The following is a 21,492-nucleotide window of genomic DNA, read 5'->3' as shown; positions in this document are numbered from 1 at the left end:
ATTTAATATGAATTCAATTTTTCAGAGTTAATATCAAATATTACGACAAATATAGTATGGTAAAGTAGTTAAGAAAGTTATTTTGGGAAATTTTTTATATAATTTAAAGGGATATAGTTTTAAGGGATTAAAATACATATTAGACGAATAAATAAAATGAGAAAGGAAATTTGATTTTTAGTTTTGAACTTAGTATAATGTATTTCCGGGTTTTTGTGGCTTAAATTATGGCTATGATATACAATATCGCCACAATGTAACGCTTTAATAAATTAAAAAATATTTTATAAGAGAATTATGAAACTTCCTCATTTGAAATTGTAGGATAATTTAAAAAACCTCCCTTTGTATATTACTTAAGCTATGTGACGTTGTTCGATAAGTGATGTATTCGATTCAAGTTATGTAGCAATCCTGTTGTAAGCTACGTTAGGCATTGATTTAAAAACATAAAAGATTGTATAATTAGAATACTGAAACAATATATTAATCTTTTTTCGACAAATCTTCACTCATTCTTTGACTGGTTTTCTACTTTTATCTGATTTTTACTATTACAAATTCCTTACAAGTTGTAATTTTCACTTTTACTACAAATTTGTATTAAATTTTAAATTTTCTCTCAGGCATTAATTAAACTTTTTTTTACTTTTAAAATTTTGAAAAAGCAAAATGACTTTTGATGGACGGAATCTGATTCTATCAAGTATTGATAGAATTTAGAGGTTGTTTGAAGTTATGGAATGGAAACAAACAACAAAATAATTTTTAACATAAAATTCTTGTCTATAGGAAGAAGTTTTGCTACCTATACTGACTTTGCTACCTTTTCTATTTTACGCAAAGTAGCATTTTTCTTTTGAAAAAGCAAAAAATTTTGCTACCCCAAAATACTTATTATGCAATTATGAAAATATTGCATACTTTCAGGATGAGACAAAAAAAAAATTTGCAAAAAAGAGCATTACCATAGTATCCTAATTCTGCAATTCGATGTCCAATTAGAATATTAGATGAATAATAAAAATAAATAATAAAATTTAGTTAGATTTTTGTTCTATAGAAATTTGTTTTAGCTTGAAATTTCGGAAAATGAAGAGCAGAAAAACTATAATTGTAATTTTTTGCTGTTACTATCTTTATTTTATAATTTTAACACATGTCAATGTCGATTTTGAAAATTTTGTAAAATTTCATATAAAACACTATCTCACATATTTTCTGTGGTCAGTATTAAGGCGTAATATAATTCACTGAAGTAAAATTGAGAGAACCAACGTGCTGAGTATACGATAATGTAAATACGTTAATGTAAACCATACGTTAATGTAAACACTAGTGAATTGTATTTCAAATTTAAAAATTAATTTTTATTCTAACCATTTTTGTTGCTGCGAGAGTACCTTAGCCAGTAAAGTTCGTTAATGAACCAACTTGTAGGTTTTATCGCAATTTTTTACGTTCTAAATGTAAAAAAAATTTCCCTATGAAGTTTTAAGTAAATAATTTAATAAAGTTGGGTCAAACCAATGGTTTGTATTGTAGCACTTTTCCCTTCAACAACTGAAAATTCTGCTTTTATATACAGTCTATGTATACCTATCAAACTATTTCATACCTATCAAATTATTTTCATTCATATACAAAACTATTTCTAGAATTGCATATATTTAGGATGACGCATATATGAAATGTTTGAAATAAAGCAAAAATTAATATAAAATGGGGTTAACATAATGCTCGATTTTAAGGGTTAATTGTGTGAGTTAAGAAAAATAATTATATTTTTTAATTTCATGGAATTTACCGTTAACTTTTTGCGTTTATAAAAATTTGGAAAAGCTTGCGGTTTCGGAAATATAAGGAGTCAAAAATTCAAATTTTACGAATTTCAAGAGGTGATAACTTGAGAGGGGGTGGAGATGGAAAAAAATTTTCTTCTAACGAAATGAACTATTTGTTAATGTCTAAAAGCTCTTAAAATTTTAAGCTTCTACAGGCTGGGGTCTAGAAGAAAAATGACATCAAAAATTTGGAAAAAAGGACTTTAGATAACGGTAAATTTGAACGGCCATTTTGTTTTTCTAAACTTATAGAAGGGGGGGTATAACTTCTAGAGGGGGGGAGATAGGTAAAAATTTTGCTCTACGGAAATAATTTTCTAGTGAAGATCTATGTACGTATGAAATTTCAGCTTTCTATCTTAAAGGCTGTAGAAGTTTTGTAAACAAAAAAAGTGTCCACGGACGGACGGACGGACGGACGGACGGACGGACGGACGGACGGACGGACGGACAGAGTGAAACTAATAAGCACTTTTTCCAAAAAATTTTTTGGAAAAGTGCTAAATAAAATTATTCATATAAAAGACCATACTTGAAGTTTTTTCGTTTTTCCATCTTTATCTTTTAAAGAATTGGTTAAAGTTATGTCCTTTTAAAAATATATGTATATGCTGCTCTATATTCATTCTGTTAATAAATTATATATACACATAAGTATACCCACACAAAGACATTTGTCTTTAATCTTGGTTCAAGAATTTGTTATGTTTGTTTGCAAGTGATATTACACTTTCACTATATTGTGTACATTCTCTCCTAAGATCTTAGACATTTATATTTATAAAATTGCGTCAGTTCACAGACAAAATTAATCTTTGCATAATACAAAATAAATTTGTAAGTGAAAATGGTCACATTATAATATGGCATTCATAGGAGTATGGTGAAAAATAAATTTGGATTATTACAATGAGAATCTTGTTATGTTTAAAATATGTACGGTTGATTAGGCAGAGTGAAACCAAATTTTATAATTGCGGAAAATTAAAAATAACTTTTTGTTTCTTTCAACAATAGTTATGATTTTTGCGACAAAATTGAATTATTCATTTTGTATGCTTCAATAGTAAATTGAATTTTCTAATATATTCGATATTAACTTCGTAAAATTGCTCCCTAAATTTATGTGAGAAAATCTAAATGAAATAATAAAATTTAAGTCTCTCAATTCTGAGCAAATGACAATAATATGTCATTGAATCTTAGTAGAGTGGTGGTTTTTCGTTGAGAATGTAGTTACACATTTAAACAGAGAGTGTGGTTAACTTAGTAGCTCTTAAAGTAGTTCTCGAATGTAATTGAATGAATTGAATACTTACTTTAATGTAGTTTTTCTGATTTTACTCAAGCTTAAATTAAATATTTTATGAATTGATTAAAAATTTTACTCACCAGATTTACTTAATTAATATTAAATTTTTGAAGACATTTAAAACCTCTTCTTAAATTCTATATAATTCATAAATTTTACAACTTATTTAATTAAATTTACACTTGAATGCGTAAAATGTCATCAAAAAGAACTTACTGACTAGAAAATGTTAACTCATATTTTAAATATAATATATAGAAATTTAATGAAATATTAAATTGAAAGGAAAAACAAATTCAATAAATTGAAAGCATAATTAAATCAACTTATTGATTAATAAATTAAAACGACGACAAATTTCTGATTATTATTTTTGTATAAGTTGGTGGTAAAGCATAAAAACTCTTCTGTCTAATTAATTTAATTGATTTTAAATTAATATAAGTTTTAAGTAATTTTGTGGTAATATAGAAATAATTACATAATTATTATTGAATATATGAAAAGTAGGTTATAGATTTGGAGAACACTTTTAGTGTAAATTTCATTTAATTAATAAGTTTTATTTGTAAGATGGGAGTATAAAACTAGTACATATAGTAAAACGAATTGAAAATAAGGTCAAATGAATTTATTTAGTTGGAAAAATATTCAGGGTTAATGTATTTATTAAGCATTATGAATTAGAATATAAAAAAAAATTCAAAAATTTTATTTACTATATTTTTAATGGTACCCATATCACACACACAATTATTTAAGTGACGATATTAATAAACTTGATGCCATTATGAATAATTACAATAAAACATTCAAATACTTTGGAGTATAGAATTAATTAGTCAATGGAATTTGAAAAAGGAACGACGTCCTTGAAATTTTATATTGGAATTTTTTTGTAGTAAATTATAAAATTAGAATTGTGTAATATGAACATTGAACTCATTTAAATATTAGAAGATTATTCTTTGTATAAGAAATAATTTAAGGATTGAGGTGGCAATATTAATTTCATATTCATCCAATGATTCCACTTCGATTTATTTTAAAGGGATTTAATTCACTTTAAGTTAAAAATATCATCGAATAAACATTTGACCTGCTGCAAATTACTTATTGTTCTTAATATTTATAAATTGTTGAATATTTGAGCGTCCAAAAGGCTTGTTATAGCCTATTCCTATAAAACTCAATATCAAATTAGTGATTAAAAATTTTGCTGGATGGTATAGCGTTTATTTGTTTAGAAAATCGAAGAACAAAGCGATTAGCTTTAATAAAATCTTTTACACAATATTTAAGAAATCGTTGGTTTTGAATAATTTTTGTACACTTGTAAAATATTTTTATATTTTCAGTACAATATTCTTTAGGAAAATTGAACTAAGTTGGTATCCTTAATTCAATAAATTTTCAACAAAACAAAATCATGGTTCTTTGAATATAAGTGTGAAAATATAGTTCTACGTTTGCTCACAAGCACATCGATTATATTTTTAAAACACCCTGTGAATAATCTCATCTAAATACTATGTACAATATGTAGACTATATGTAGATTAAGGCATACATATTATTTTCATTTAACAATTAAAAGTTTTATTATACTATTCTTCTACATTTAAAATTTTCCATAATTTTTTAAAATTGCCCAAAAGCGATTTTGGTTTTTGATTTTGTTGCTTTTTTTTTTTTTTGATTTTTTTGGGTTTTTTTCTCGGAAAGGTCATTTTCATAGTAAAGAAAATTTTGTTTTTGGAATTTCAACAAAAAAAATACCTTAAGGTGATATCAAAAAAAAGTTTTTAGACAATTGAAAAAATTAAAAACATTTTTTGCATATATGCTGTATACATAGTTACATATAGTTACTTTCCCTTGACTCGTAATTGTTGCATAATACGTAACAATATATAGAAATACGAGTATATTTAAATAAGAGAGTAATACATATAATTCTCTGGTTTCCAATTTGTAACATTTTCTATGTTTCTCTTTTTTCATATATAGTAAATATAAAATCGCACCACGCTAATATTTTTAAATTTATACAAACTATATTAAAGAGAAATAAAATATTCCAAGATCATGTATTTTAAATAAGACTGTATTGTATATAAAAATCTCAATTTTTTCTCACCACAGAATTACATTCATATAACTATTCAACACTGTAACTATTATGAAATTATTCTATTTTAGTTTACAACTAAATTTAACAAAACCATAATTTTCGTTAAATATTACATAGCTTGTTTCTTGCAACACTACTATAACACAAAATTTGTACACTTGTGAAAAATGAAATTTTAAAGTTTTTGAGTAAATATGCTTTTCTCTTTATAGCATTATTTTCTAATATACTGTACGAGTAAGCGGCAATATTCAAGCTAGAGAATATTCTGTCAATTTCTGTATAAATAATTGAGAAATCATATTTTTCGAGTTATGTCACTGTAACACCAAATGAGCGTCATGTACAAAAATATTTCGTGTATATTTAATGTGTATTTCCGTGTTCGTGATTTTAAATTAAACGAATTGGTGAGAACCGTTATATACAAAATACCACTATGATGCTATGTCCCATTCAGAATCTTTTTACATACACAGTTATCTATTTTTTTTTTGGAATGTTAAGACTAATAATAATTTTTTCATATTAAAATGAACATGTTTTATTTTTATCGTAAATAAAAGCGTTAGTTTACGGGAAAAAAATTAAAATTCATGTTCTTAACAAAATTTTTACATATTGTGCCTTGAATTATTCCTCTATGTAATACTTTCTATTTATACATATTATTTTTAGAACAGATGTGCCAAAAGCCAAGTGGATTTTTTTTAATAAAAAAATCTTAAAAACAAATTTAGCGTTTTTTAAAGTAATTTTTTAATGTTCATTGTTTAACCGCAACAATCTCAGTATAAACATATTTTATGAAACCAGAAATGTAGGTTAATTTCTCTGCATTCCCTTCTATTGGTGTTACATATACATACATATTATATATTTATTCATGTACGAGTAATCCGTATTGCGTATTCAAAGTGAAACCAAATAATTTCATTTAGGAAAAATGCTATGGGATACTGAGATGTATATGTGTACAAAATCTATAAATATATATTATTTCCATTTAAGTATGCATATACGGTATGGGCATACATAAATAATATACTCTAATTTTATATATTTTACCTGTTCTTTTTTTGTTAAACATCCGGAATTTTAATTTAATGGATATTGTTCTAAGAGAATATTATATTGAAATGTGTACAATGTGTATAAAAAGAACTACTCATATTATAAGGATTAGTAAGGTTAAACCACACACATAATATTGGGCACGTATGTAACGTATATACATAACTACAATCTCTTCTTTAGGATTCAATCGGGACTATTTTTGTTTGTTTATATCTTATATTGTTGGTACACAAAACAAATAAAACATTTAAGTTTAGGCAAAAAAAAGTGGAGATTAAATGTAATTTTGTATGAATTGTAACAAATTGTTGGAAATCATAGAAAAGGAAGAATAGAACAATAGGGCAAAAGTAAGACTTTGGAAAAATTCCGACAATATTTTTAGATTATGGCAATTATGCAGAAAATTTAGCGCTTTCCTCTATAAATCGCTACAGATTTGAATGATGATTAAAATTTTCACATAAATCAGAAGTTGTGGAAAAAATTCTGGAAACTTTGAAATAGATTGAACCGAGACTTTAGACTATTAATTTTATTAGTTTTGTGTTAATACAGTAAAAATAATTTTGAAAATTTTTCAATTTAGATGAAATTAGATATTGAATTACTAATTTAATTTTATAATAAATTTTCTGTTATATTTTTTAAGAAAAATGCAAATTTTATAAGTTAATTCCTCAATATACTAAATACTGATTTACACAGAAAAAAAAGAGTAGAACATTTAGCTAAAACAATAGTATAAATCACCTAATGAAATGCTTGATTTTCAGCCTCCTAAACTATTTAGCTACATTGCCTAATTTAAATTAGCTGAATTTACTTTTTAATAATTAGGAAAATTAACCAAATAAATTAGCTGATTTATCTACAATACTAGCTGAAATACCTAAAAATTTAGGTGGATTTCAACTAAGCAAATAGTCGGTTCACCTAATCATTTAGTTGATTTATATTAAAACCTTTTTGAAATTTAACTAAAGAAATAGGAATTTCACCTAAATAAATAGTTAAAAAATGTTCTCAACAATAGATAATATACCTAATTATTTAGTTAGAGAATAGAAAATATAACTATTTTTTAGTTAATTATAATAGGGTTTTTACCTATTATATTAGAAAAAGTATCTAAACAAATTAGGCTCTTTTCTAAATTTATTTAGGTTTAATCCTGAAAATAAAAGAATGCTATAAATTAAAAATTAAGTTTTGCTTCATTTACGAGTAATTTTATTTTGTTTAATATTTTTTTAGTTATTTTACATTATTTTTAATGTAAAAACAAAAGATTTCTGTCCATCTACAATAAATTGAAGTTTTCCATTGCTTTTTTGGTTCGGCCACGTATGTAAAATTTTACCATTTGTGGTTTCAAAATAGCATTTAATAGAATAGTGGTAGTATAATTTTTACAATCTATAAATCAAAAATAATAATTGTTATAGAACTTTTAAAAATTAGTCAAAATTTATTTTTCAAATTACCTTTGAGTATCTTGTTATAAAATTGATAAAAGTTTAATGTTTTTCTGATTCTTCCTTTTTATAATTTTAAGTTTTAAAGATTCCCATTTCGAAAGAGTAACAAATTTTTCACTGAAAATGTTTTCTCGAAGTCAAATCCAATCTAAAATACATTTGAATATTTTTGGTTAGTTAAACAAAATAACTTGATTATATAAAAACTTACCAAAGAAGCTCCAAAATTTTGTTTTATAGAATAAGCCATTAATTAAAAATTTCATTCGAATATCCTACTGTGTTTTCTTCATAAAAAGTTGTTGGAATTACTTTTAATACGATTTTCACTGTTTTTATTTCTTGACTGTTTAAAATCTTGAAAATGTAAACTATACTTGTTTACTATACCAATATTCACCATATACTAGCTTCTTTCTAAATACTTTAAAAATTAGAATACAAAAAAAGTAGCGGTATTTTGAATTTTTTTCTTGATAAAACAAGTGTTTTTTTCTAAATTCAGCTAATGTTTCCGATATTTCAACTAATGTTTTAGTTAATTCCTCTTTAAGTAAAATAATGTGGCCGAATTAACTGAAGTTATAGCTAAAATATCTAGAAAAGTAGTCATTGAAGAAGAAAAGTAGCGGTACTTTGGTTTTTTTTTTCTAAATAAAACATTTTGATCTTTTCATAACTCAACTAATGTTTTCGGTAGTTCAGCTAATGTTTTAGTCAATCTTTTGATATAAAATGAAATAGCTGAATCAACTAAAGTTGTAGTCAAAATATTTAAAAATGTAGTCATTGATTAGGAATTTACATAAACACTGTAAACTTATTTTTTTGTTTTCTTTTCTAAAATAACTAAATGTTTAGATGAAATATCTAATTAAATTAGTTGAACTTTTTCAACTATTTATTTTAGATAATACATCTAAATGAGTAGACAAATCACCTAATCTTTTTAATATTGCATTCAACTAATTCCAAATAGTTGAGCCAGCTAATAGTGAATTTTAAAACAGCTAAAGAAGTTGTCAATACTTCTAATTGTTTATATAAAACACCTAATTTGAAACCAGCTAATTACGATTAGTTGAAAAATCTAATTCATTTTTTTCTGTGTATATTTATAAGAATTAACATAAAACTACTATACACAATGTATTCTTATTACTAGATGCTATGAGAATCAACTTAGCATACTAATTGCAAAATTAAAATATTATTAAATAAATTTGTTAAATTATTACATGCTATTTCTCATTCTGTACAGCGTACATGAGACAGTAATTGAAATTGGCAATAATATGCTAATTTAAATTTTGTACAATTCTGTTACGAAAAAATTGTATAGCACTCGCACGATTAACGCTAATAATATAGCAATACATATAGCAAAAGTCAGCATGGTAAAATTGGAGAATATAAATAAACAATATTCAATATTGGTCTCTCGTATCAGTAAATTGCTTAGTATCAGTAAATTGCGCTAGCAATATTGAAGCTCCACCATATCAGTATTTTTGCTCCGTAAATAGTAATATGTTTTAATTTTTTCTATTAAATTTTAAGCTGTGGTGGCATTGAACATTTCTCATTGGGTGTAGAATTTCAAATGAATTAGGAAGTTAAAATATTTAATATACAACCTTTCACAAATTATAAAATATTTGACTTTCAAACTAAATACCTTATGTTTAACATTACAGTAATTTTAGAAACAAATTTAAATTAATTATTAAAACCATGAGATGCTCATATCACTTTTTCCGCTTTTTTACTATCATTTTTTCACTACATTCATCTGATCATCTTTAAAATATGAAAAATTATTAAAAAGTAATATTAAAGCTTAAAAAACTACTTTACCAACTACTTTAATAATTTAAATTAATCCAAAAAAACTTTCACCCATACGTTCAGTATAATTTTACAATGGAAACGAAACTCTTGCAATGAACTCTAAAAATTTGAGCATAAATAAAATTTTCAATTTACTTTTAACCTCTAAAACATAAAACTAAAAGAGAAAAAAACAAGAACCTTCGCAGAAATACACAAGTGAATAGCTACACATGTATGTATATACTCGTACATATTATATTTAGTCATATAAATCGTAACACACACATGTGAGTATGTACCTGTCCTTTTCCACCTGTAAAAATCTCATGAACGTTCCTCTTCAAATATATTAGTCTTTTTTTTTATTTTGTTGTATTATTCTGTTTTTTTTTTTTGCATAGAAAATTGTATAATAAGGTTGACTCTATACAACAACTATTTAAAGTAACTCTCAAAGTAGCTTGTTATATAATGAATTATATTATGTGTACCTATGCAAGTATGTATAACATCAAGGATATTAAAGATCTTTGATGTTTATATTATTCTCTTGTATGTTTGTTTATAAATATAGTAGACAAGGTGGCCAAGAAAATTTCGGATGATTATAAAAATAAATAGCTGAAAAGCTTGTAGATATGAAACAATTTAGAAATAATAAGAAAATATCACAAATAAAATATAAGGAAAAGAATATGCTTATGCAATTTTCCGAAAAAAGAATTAAAAATGTCTGGAATATATGAAAATTTATAAAGAGCTGTAATTATCTGGAGCATTTTGAAAAGGAAATTTCTAATGATTACTTTTCGGCTTCGTACATATGTTCAACAGGCCACTGAACTCACTTGATATTATTTAGATTGCATAACTTTTGAGTCTAAAGGTTCAAATCCACCATAGCATTATATTGAAGGAAATATTTAAAAAATTTTAATCTATTTATTGAAATACAAAAGTTTACTATCAAGTTAAAGTTCAGACATTTAAAAAGCTTGCGGAGTAAAGGCGAGACTAAATCCTTTTTTTAAAGTATGGAAAGAATAGTTTATAAATTATCGATTTCAATGGAAAATGAAACTTTGCGCCAAAAATTGTAGGAACCAGTGACTTCAGCTTAAAAACTATTTTCAAAAATATGAAAATTTACAATGGCGTTATACAGAACAAAGTGATTTCAAAATGAGTAAGCAAAATGAATGTATCGGTTTTTCCAAAATCATTATTATAAAATCACACCAAGTTTGTTACTTTCCTGTGCGACATATTGCTGAACGTGACCTATTTTTTACACATGTCATAGTTGAATTTCGTACAGCTAATCGTAAGGGCATTTTTAAAAATTCATTTGGAGCTTATCTAATCAAACAATATTAATCAATTCAATATAGTAAAATAAAAAGAAAAAAGAATTAAGTAACACCTCATCATCTATATACTCAATTAATTTGCTTACCAAAAATTTCAAATTCATTTCCGATCAAATAATGATTTTGATCCTTTATATAGAGTCAGACACCTTATTTTTGTATAAACATTTTTTAAATTCCTATATAAAAGAAAATGTTTTTTCTTGTTTTTATGTTGTAAATGAAAACATTGACAATTATGATGTGTGTATCAACTATATTTATGCATGTACTATGAGCACACATAAAAACTTAACTAATGTCATTTAAAAGAGACTTTTTAATAGCATTCTTTTTTTACATAGTATGTTGTATAGTTCAAACTAAATGTCTAGATGCTTATATGTAGTATTTTTCCTCCAAATACATTTTTATATCCCGTAAATACTATGGAATTGTAACGTATAAATATAGAATTGTGTTAATTTATACTTATATAATTATTTAGTTTTATTATATAGATGTGTATGCATACATGAATATTTACCTTCATTTTATTTATTTTCCCTGAATATCTCATATAGATACTTCATATTCTATACATGGGTTTCACTATTCTTTTTATAAGCGATTCAATTAATATAATATAAGCAGTAGGAATAGTAGTCGAGGTCAACTTAATTTTCTATAAAGTGCTCATTTATATAATGAATTTATAGTATAGCTATATGTATTTAATATTTATATAGTAAAATGTGTAAAGTGCATTAAACAGAGATCTTAATATATAAAAATAAATGTACATATATAGAAGAAGTAGAGTTTTATGGTCTGTTAACTTCAAATATCCTTTCATTCGATTTTTAATTTTCATTAAATCGATGTCAACTTTGTATGTGTATATAGCGATATATATATACATAAGCTTACACATATAATAACATTATATTTTTATATATTATAAGTAAAAGGATAATAATATGGAAAAGGAAAAACATTTTGTAATATTAAAAGTATAAAGTTAATGTTCATTTTTTAATAAAAAAGAAAATTAACATTTTATTATTGAATTTTCCTATACATACACACAAACACGTCGTATTATAATAAAGAAATTATTAAGAAAATTAAATTTTTTAAATTTTAATTGGGTTTGAAAATTAAATTACATAACATAATTATAATTTTGTAATATTTTAGAGGTACATAATACTCACTTAGTACGAGTTTTATTTAAAAACGAAAAAAAATATAGTTGACCGTGTCAACTCTGTGATACCCTTACGAATTTGTTTTCCTATTATCGGCCCTACTAATATATTCGTTTGTGTGAAATTTAATATCAAAATTTTTATAGTTTCTAAGATATAGCCAAATTACTTTTGAAGTTGTATGGCAGCCACCCGCACCAGTAACCCGATCATGTACAATTTAAATAGGGTTCTGGCACTTACTTCAATAAATCATTTGTGAAAATTTGGTTAACATATCTCAATTAGTTTTTGAGTTATCGTTGGGACGGACGGACAGACACAGCTAAATCAACTCAGAATTTGACGCTGAATAAAAACATACACTTGAGTCTATATCTAAGACCGTTATTTCTTAGCATTACAAACGGTAAGGCAAATTTATAAAGGCAATAAATAAATTTTCTGTTTTTGTAAAATAACAGAAAAATCTACATAATTAACAAGAAGTCAACATAATTTTGAACAAAAGATTGGCAACGGCAAAATACTAAACAATGCTTTTTGAGAGTAATTGTAAAAAAATTTCCGATTATTTAACAAAATCTAAGAAATCTTAATTGATACTAAGATTTACTTTTATTAACTTCGATTCAAAGAATATTCCTTTGGTTAATTCAAATTAATTTTCTGAACTGTTAACATTTATATAATTTACATGTGTTTCATCGTTATTGTGAATTGAATTTGTGAGAAGAAGGAGAAACAAAGAAATATTCATAATTTCAATTACTGTTATGCCACACGTTTGTGCCAGTGCAATACTAATCTGCTCAATTTTTTGTGTAATTTCTTCATTTCTTTATATACATATATTAATATCAAATTGTACTCACATCAAACATTTTGTTTGATTTAATTAAAGCTCAATGTGCAAATGTTCGTATGGTTTATGTTTGATAACATGATTTATGTGAAAACGTTATCGAGGAAAGTGTTTACAGGTGAAGTACTTAATTAAAAAACGAAATTTTTATAGGAATTTTGTGATATTAAAATCTTTTCGAAACAATTTTAACAATGATATTTTAATATTAGTAAGCATTATTTTTCGAAATGTTTAATTGCATATGGTTTGGTTTATGTATATAAAGTAAACACTTCTACAAAATTACTATTATTGATTATTCAATATTAACAAAATTATAATAATTTTAAATCTATTTAAATTGCAACTTCTTAAATTAGTTTCTACAGAAATTTATAAAAAAAAAATGTATACAAATTTCATTTTACTCCATTTAAACTAACTTAATCTAAATCAGATTGGGCACAACATTATAAAATAACATTAAATACTTTTGAATATTTTAACAGCAAATAATTGTTATTTCTCTTTCCTATTCTTGTCTTTTAACTGGAAATCCCGAAAAACCCTAATTTACATCAATAATAAATTACATTACTAAACGTTTCATTTCAACAACATTTCATGTCAAAAAATAGAAGAACAGAAAATAAAAAAAATTTTTCTCAGTGTACAAAATTATGACAATCCTACGTGATGTTGTTTCACAAATTTTTTAACATTTTTATCAGAAAATATTGAAGAAAAAAAAAATAAAGTTGGGTCAAACCAATGGTTTGTATTGTAGCACTTTTCCCTTCAACAAGTGAAAATTCTGGTTTTAAATACAGTCTATGTATATCCACCACACTATTAAAATTATTTTCATTTATAAACGAAACTATTTCTAGGATTGCATATATTTAGGATGAACCATTTATGCAGTCTTTGAAATAAAGCAAAAATTAATATAAAGAGGGGTTGACATAATGCTCAAAAATTCAAATTTTACAAATTTCAAGAGGCGATAACTTGAGAGGGGGTGGAGATGGAAAAAAATTTTCTTCTAACGAAATGAATTATTTATTAGTGTCTAAAAGCTGGTAAAATTTCAGGATCCCACAACCTGATGTCTATAAGAAAAACAACATCAAAAACGGATTTTATGTAACGGTAAATTATAACGGCCATTTTGTTTTTTAAAGGTTAAGTATGATTATGTCGTGATAGAATAAGAATCTCACTGTTTTTCTGCGTTTGTAAAATTTGAAAAATGCATGTGGTTCAACTACAGTAAACAGTTGAAAAATGGCATTTTTAGGGTTTTGAACGGGTATAATTTTTAGAGGGGAGGAGATAGGTAAAAATTATGTTCTACAAAAATTGATTGCTATTAAAGATTTATGTACATTTAAAATTTTAGGTTTCTATCTTCAAGGGTGTAGAAGTTTTGTAAACAGTCACACGGACAGACGGACGGACAGAGTGAAACTAATAAGCACTTTTTTTTTCAAAAATTTTTTGGAAAAGTGCTGAAAACAAAAAAAGTACGAACGGAGAAGAAAAACCAAAACAAAAAAGAAAAAAAAAATAGGTAAAAGTGACAAAAGGTTCTTTTGGTTATTAAATGTCCTTGTTTAGATTTATAACCTCAAAATAGAAAAATCCTTAAATCAATCTCTCGTAAAAGCAACAAAAAGCAAAAAAAAATTGTGAATTTTTCTACACAATTTTTTTGTTTGTATTAAAGGCACCTATTTCTAGTTTTGGTTAGGTTTGTAGAGTAAAAGGTTCACTTGTTTTGTAGTGTACATGTGTCAAATTTTTTTTATTTCGTCTAAGCATTCTTCTTTAAGGACCCTAGATAAATACCTACATTAAAATTGTTTGATAATATTTGTTTTATTCTTTTGATTCGATCACAAGTATAAAAATTTTTTTATATCGTTTTCAATTCCAATTTGTTTTACGAATTTGATTTTTTAGAAAAACTTTTAAAGAATTTCAAAATGAATGCGAAAATTTCATGGAAAACAATTTTAGCAAAAATTTGCAATTTATTGGCGTTGTTTACACTTATCAAGTATACGTAAGCAATGTGAATAACATTTTATCAAAATCTTTTTTAATCACCTGAATCGTTTCAATTTTTAAAACTCATGACTCACCGACTACAACACAAATAGTCAAATTTAAATGGATTACGTTCAAGTATTTTGAGCCGAGTTTAATTGCAATATTACTTTATTAAAATAATATTAATTAAAAATTATATTATTTTATGTGAAGGTTCAGGCGAAACGTCAGGCGAAAATTACAAATCAATTTCATAGTAAAATTTAAAATCAGTCATGATTTTATAAAATGTTACTACAATTTGATAATACAATTTCAGAGAAATGTCTATTTGTCTGTCTGTTTGCCTGTATGTCTGTCGGTTTGTTTGTCAGTTTGTCTGTGCAGATCAGTATCTCATGTTCGGTTGAATCAATTTTAATTAAATTTCATATATAAGTTTACTTTGAGAATGAGACGTTTCGATCAACTTTTAGGATATGCTACGCCCCGGGAACTGGACTTTTTTAACGACAGATTCCATATTTTTGATTATTTTTAAGAAACTATTCAAACCATCAATTTCGAATTTTATGTATAATCTTCGTTTAGTGTAACGAGAATTCAAGTAATGAGAATTTCGTAAAAAATCCCTTCAATTAATGCTAATATTTTTGATTTTTAATTGTGTTATTGCAATAATAATTTTGAAGTTGTATTAGGAGATAAGCACAATTCGTATTAAAATCACGAATTCGATAATTATAAAAAACCGTAATTATATCCTAAAGTAAACAGGCACAATTAAATTTTAAATAAATTATTTAGACTTGTTTAGGAAAAAAAAATTATTTTGTTCTTCTCCCTTACATTTCCTTTAATATACAAAAAATTTAAAATGTATCCGGTTTTCTTTTGAGGTAGAGAAAATCATTTTTTTTTTTTTACTTTTGATTTAACATGCCTCAAGATTATTACAGACGTCTCTAAATACCTATATCTTACAAAATCTAGATTCTAGAGTAATATTCATGACAAGTGAATGTTGTACTTTACTATAGGGGCAAAATATTTTTATAGGTATAAATTTAAGTGTGCTCTTGTTTAAAGATCTTTTACTATACTTTTGAAAAGTAATTTATTCTTCAAATAAAAACACAGAAAATTTTCGAAAGGGAAATTTTATACATAGTACACCTGTAAATTTAAAAAAAAAGAAAATTGACTTTTCTTTTAAGGAATAATGAAAAATAATTTATGATTCAGAAGAGGTTTTAACAAAATACACAACAATGATCAATTTTAGGTCTGAGTATCAACAAAAATAATATTAGATTACCTTAAAAGGGAAAAAATTTGAATAATTTTTATGAGACTGAGATTTTGTTTGTTTGTTATTTTGAAAATATTCAAAGAAAAGTCAACTTGAAAAATTGCCATTACATTCAATTCATTTCAATTTTCAAGAGGGAATTTTGTATTCCAGTCATAAAATGTTTACTTTTCTATTTTTTTATTGTAATAAGAACACCGGTAATTTACACAACAATAGGATGGGAAACACTACAATGTAGAAAGACTTAAAAATTATTTAAATATTTAGAATTTATAAGTTTCCATTTTGTAGATGAAACTTACAATTTATACTTTTGTTGAATATCTGGATCAACGAAAATAGTAAAACTGGCAATTAAAGTAGATTCTTTTATACTTGAACGGCAATATTTTGAATGTCGGTGAAAATGAAGCAAAGTTATTATTTGAATTTAGACAGATGTCCTAAAAAAAATAATTTGTTAAAAATTTTTCTAAAAGTATTTTCTTCATTTTATTTTGAGGAATTCTCACAATGTAGTTGATATTGAATCAATTCATTATCCAATTATAGATTCCTGTCAAGATTAAGATTAATTAAATTACATTTTTCAATGTAATTCGTTTTTGTGTAAAATCTACTTGTGATGTTTTGCCTTATTGCGTCAAATGCTATTTGACTTAACGCTTGTTTTGCCTTAATCGACTTATGCCATTTTAACTTTGCTAAAAATTCTTAAAATAAAGTTGACTATTATGTTTTGAAGGTTGAGTTTCGAGTGATAGTTAATTGTAATAAAATAGTAAAACCTACATTCGAGTTAATATTCCAAAGACAATCTTTATTTTGAAAATTATACCAAAATGAATTGTTGAAAAATATTCTGTCTTTTTTTGCTGTTAATTTACAAATAACGTCCGAATTAGATAAGTGTATGTGTTAATTATGTAGGTGTATGATTTTGATGTAGTAATTAAATTTATAGGTCTCGCATTGAAAATTTTAATTCTTGGAAGTACAGTAGTTTTTATTTCAATATTTTAGTAAACAAGTTGTGTAATTGAGTGGCCTGTTGCAAGTCAAAAATAAAATGCGAAGTGTTCTACAAAAGTTCAGTAAAGCATTCAAACGTTAAACCTGTTGATCTATATTAATTTATCTAAATATTTACCTTTGATATGCAAGTAAAATGTACTGCTCCTAGGACTATATTCTGCTTTTTATTAAAACTACTGAAATATTTGCGAGTTAAATTGTTTTGCATGACATGGACAACATTTTCCTTTGCATTCAAAAAGTAATAATAAAGTTTGTTTTCACAGAATCCTTTCAATTACCCTTCAATTTATTAAAATTACTTCTAGAATAATTTCTTTTCTTCGCAGTTTGTTATACAAAATAATTTTCCTTTGAATTAGCAAAACTTTTTATTTAATACAATTTCTTTCTTCTATGCGTTTAGTTTTAAAACAATTATGAATTTAATTTTTTTTTGAGACTTACAAAGCTTCTTTGTTGCAATTCACTTTTAGTAACCGAAATGAAAAAGGAATCTATTAAAAATTATGTAAAATGTCTGTTTTGACATAAAAATTTTTTTAAATTCTTCCCTTGATTGAAAAATTAAATAATATTTATTTTTTTGTTTTTTATTCTAGTGCTTCATCAGATGGTATGGTAATAGATAACCCACATTTAGTACTTTTATTTTATTTATCACAATTATTTTTACGAGAATTAATCAAAAGTTATCGTTTAGTTCAAGTAATACCAATGGATATGTCAGGTTATTATGGTAAGTTTAATTGAATTCGTAATAAAAATATTAATTTTAATTCTTATAAATTTTAATTTTAAGATTTTATATTAAAATAAAAATATTTAATTTTATTTTAATTGCAGATAACAGGGCAGGTCCATCAAATTTAGGAAATGTTATTAGTCAAATATTATTGTGTAAGCAAATAACACCAGATTTTAATCAAGAAGAATTATGTAGTATAACAAAAGATTCACAAGAAATAGCAAAAATTTTGGGTGATATGCAAGATTTTATGCCTAAACATGAAACATATCTAGGTAAGTTGAAAACAGTAACAGTATTATAGAACTAGTAATAGTAACGAACTGAATAGTAACATGTCATTAAAAGAATTACATATACTTTTAAAAATCTCATTCTGATATTAATTGATTTAAAAACAAATTCACAAATTTTAATTGTTTATAAGCTCCGTCCGTTCACTTGCTTGTGCTTCTGTTTCCAAATAAAAATTTCATATATCTTTTGAGATGAAATTTAATGCACGAACACGTCATCATATGAATTATATTTTTCTGGAAAAACAGCTTTACGTATCTCTCCATTCTCTGTTCTTTGTTTCTCTATTTTTTCATAAACTGTTTTTCTTAAATGGTGAGTTTGGAAGCTTGAAATTTTTTATTAATTCCTGCAGTTATTTCCTCATAAAATAAGCAAAATTTAACTTTTTTTTCACCGCTGCTATAAAGCTGAGAAATAGAATAAAATCATCCTAAAGATGCACAATATTGTAATATTGAGAAAAATTTTGAATATTTAAATTGTTAAAATGGAAATGTGCTGCCTTACAAACCAATCAGTTTATTTTAATTTATGAAAAATAAAAAAAAATATATCAGGTACAAAGAGCCAAATCGTTTTAAAATTTCCGAGCATATATGAAATTCATAAAAAAAAATATTTCTTTTCAAAAGAATAATTCAATTATTTTATATTTCGTGCAATAAATTCCTACTAATTTATTCAGGATCCTATCTGCCCCATTTTCAATCATATTTTTTTAATATTCCAAATCTGTTCTATATACCGACTGAATAGACCTTACTGATGTATACAATATAAATTTTCAGCAAGAGACAGAGTATAATAAGAATATAGCCCACACTCTACAGTACATATTTTATATTTTGTATATTGTTGGCTGATATTTCCTTATATTTAATTCAGTAAACGTTAGTTATGGTTCGATTATTCTCGTTTTTCTTCTCTTCTTATTAAAAGTATTTTACTTAATTAACTGATAAATTGATAATTATGTATATTTATTCTATACGATTTTTTTCTTCTCAAAGTATCTGAACAAGTTTGCCTTTTGTCCTTTCTTTATAAGGATATTGGTTATTGATTAATTGTGTTAAACGGTCGAATGAAACTTGATTGACAAAATAAAAGTTTTTATATAATTTATTAGATTAATGAATAAAATTATTAGGTATGGAATAGGAAATTAATTTTCCTATATACAATATTATATAAATTATTTAAATTTTTTGTTTTGCTAAAGAATAGCCAATATTCAAATAGAAACTTTATTCAAAATAAACTGACATTAAACGAATGATTTGCAAGGAAGCACATTTTCAATTGACAATTTAATTAAAATTTAGCAGTTCTGCTGAAAACGGTTTTTTTGTCTAAATTATTTTCTTTATTATTTCATTTTTGCATACTTGTTGGGGCAGAATAAAATAATTTCAAAAAAATCCTAATATTATAGTCTAGGCATAATGTTAGGAAAACTAAAATAAAAACAAATATATTTACAAGATAACAGGGAATAGGGAACGTTATCTGTGGGGCTTGGATAAAAAAATTATAGGCTTACAAAGACTCAAATTGTGTTATAAAAAAATTCTTAAAGGCAAAAATTACCTTAACATATACAAAGCCTACACGCTTTTAAAATTTCGAACACATAATAGTTCCGAAAGAGCTGTTTTCTTCAACAATTGGAAAATCTAATGATGTATTAGTTACTGTACCTTTAGGAAATTGAAATTCTTCATACTACAAATGTTAGTTTACAGAAATATATTAAAAATTTTAGGAGAGTGAGTGATACGGTCGGAGGAATAAGCAATTTTGAATTAATATACACAGTTTTTTTCTTTTCTCAATATTCCAAAATTTGTTTCAAATTTCGAACATTACAAATTATTAACGAATAATAAATTTAGAATATATTACTTTTTTTTCCAGAACGTAATACAGCACTTATAGACGATCAGAATGGCTTATGGCCAGCGAAAAGAAGGCGTAATTCATTATATAAAAATATGGGTTTATTTTGTTGTGTATCGCGACCAAATTATCTTTAAAATGAAATCAAAATAAAATAAAATTAAACAATTATTTAATGTATAAAAAATTATAAATAAAAAAATAATTATTACTTAAGAAAATGTAATTTAATAATAATTATGACAAATATTGTGTAAGTAAATCTAAAATAAATTTAAAATATAATTTTCAAAAAAAGAAAAAAGTCAATAAATCCTAAAAGTCAATGAATTTTAAAAGAAAATAACAAATTCTCAATTATGTTTTGTATATAAAATTAAAAAATTAAAATAAATAAATTAAAAAAAAATATTCACATATTTGCAATAATGTTCAAAATTAAATTTTCTTCTTTTATTTTTAAATTAAATTCAAAATGTTTTTAGTAATTATTAATTATAATACAAATTTTATGTGCTAACAATGTAAAACCTTCTCTAATATTATTATTAGATATACCACTGTCCTTGTAAATATAAGGCTACCACATACTCATAGAGAGAGCAACTCTAATTTTCTTTTATAGTTTCTAAAAAAATGTCTAGAGTTTATACGAAGGAAGAAATTTTTATCGTCCTTATGTTTTAAGTCCTCAAAATTTTTAGAAGTTTTCATACAAAATAAATTTTATTGAAAATATATTTCCAAAAATTTATAAAAAATTAATCGATACAGATCACCTTTATTGCAATTTAAAGAAGTGCTGAGTAAAATTACGAAAAAATAAAATTCAAAATAAAATTTAAATTAAAAAATTTTCATAAGTTAAATTTACCAAAATCTTAGCCTGAATATTTTAAACAATCACTGCTAACATTTAGAATTTATACAAAATATCTTTGAAAAATGAAAACTGTGAAATCTGCAAAAATAAAATTTAATAAAAGAAAATACTTTCGAAAATCGTCTAAAGTTTTAAAGAATTCTTAAAATTTTGTTTATATTCTACCGAAA

At 24.6% G+C, this 21,492-nt stretch overlaps 1 protein-coding gene across 3 annotated transcripts in view; it reads left to right on the top strand.

Annotated features, from left to right (window-relative positions):
* Positions 1 to 20,808, top strand: part of LOC129615311 (uncharacterized) — a 129,892-nt gene extending 109,084 nt beyond the window's left edge. For 2 of the 3 annotated variants that reach the window (XM_055530448.1, XM_055530449.1), the window contains 3 exons: positions 18,095 to 18,231; positions 18,339 to 18,515; positions 20,458 to 20,808. In XM_055530448.1, the coding sequence (XP_055386423.1) occupies positions 18,095 to 18,231; positions 18,339 to 18,515; positions 20,458 to 20,576 (433 nt within the window). In that variant the 3' untranslated portion in view covers positions 20,577 to 20,808. The remainder of the gene's footprint in view (positions 1 to 18,094; positions 18,232 to 18,338; positions 18,516 to 20,457) is intronic. The other variant, XM_055530450.1, reaches the window with a different exon arrangement.
* Positions 20,809 to 21,492: the final 684 nt, after the last annotated feature.

Source organism: Condylostylus longicornis, unplaced genomic scaffold (genome assembly GCF_029603195.1).
Source record: "Condylostylus longicornis isolate FDR11 unplaced genomic scaffold, ASM2960319v2 ptg000135l, whole genome shotgun sequence".
Taxonomy (NCBI): domain Eukaryota; kingdom Metazoa; phylum Arthropoda; class Insecta; order Diptera; family Dolichopodidae; genus Condylostylus; species Condylostylus longicornis.
This window is presented reverse-complemented; position numbering and strand designations above follow the sequence as displayed.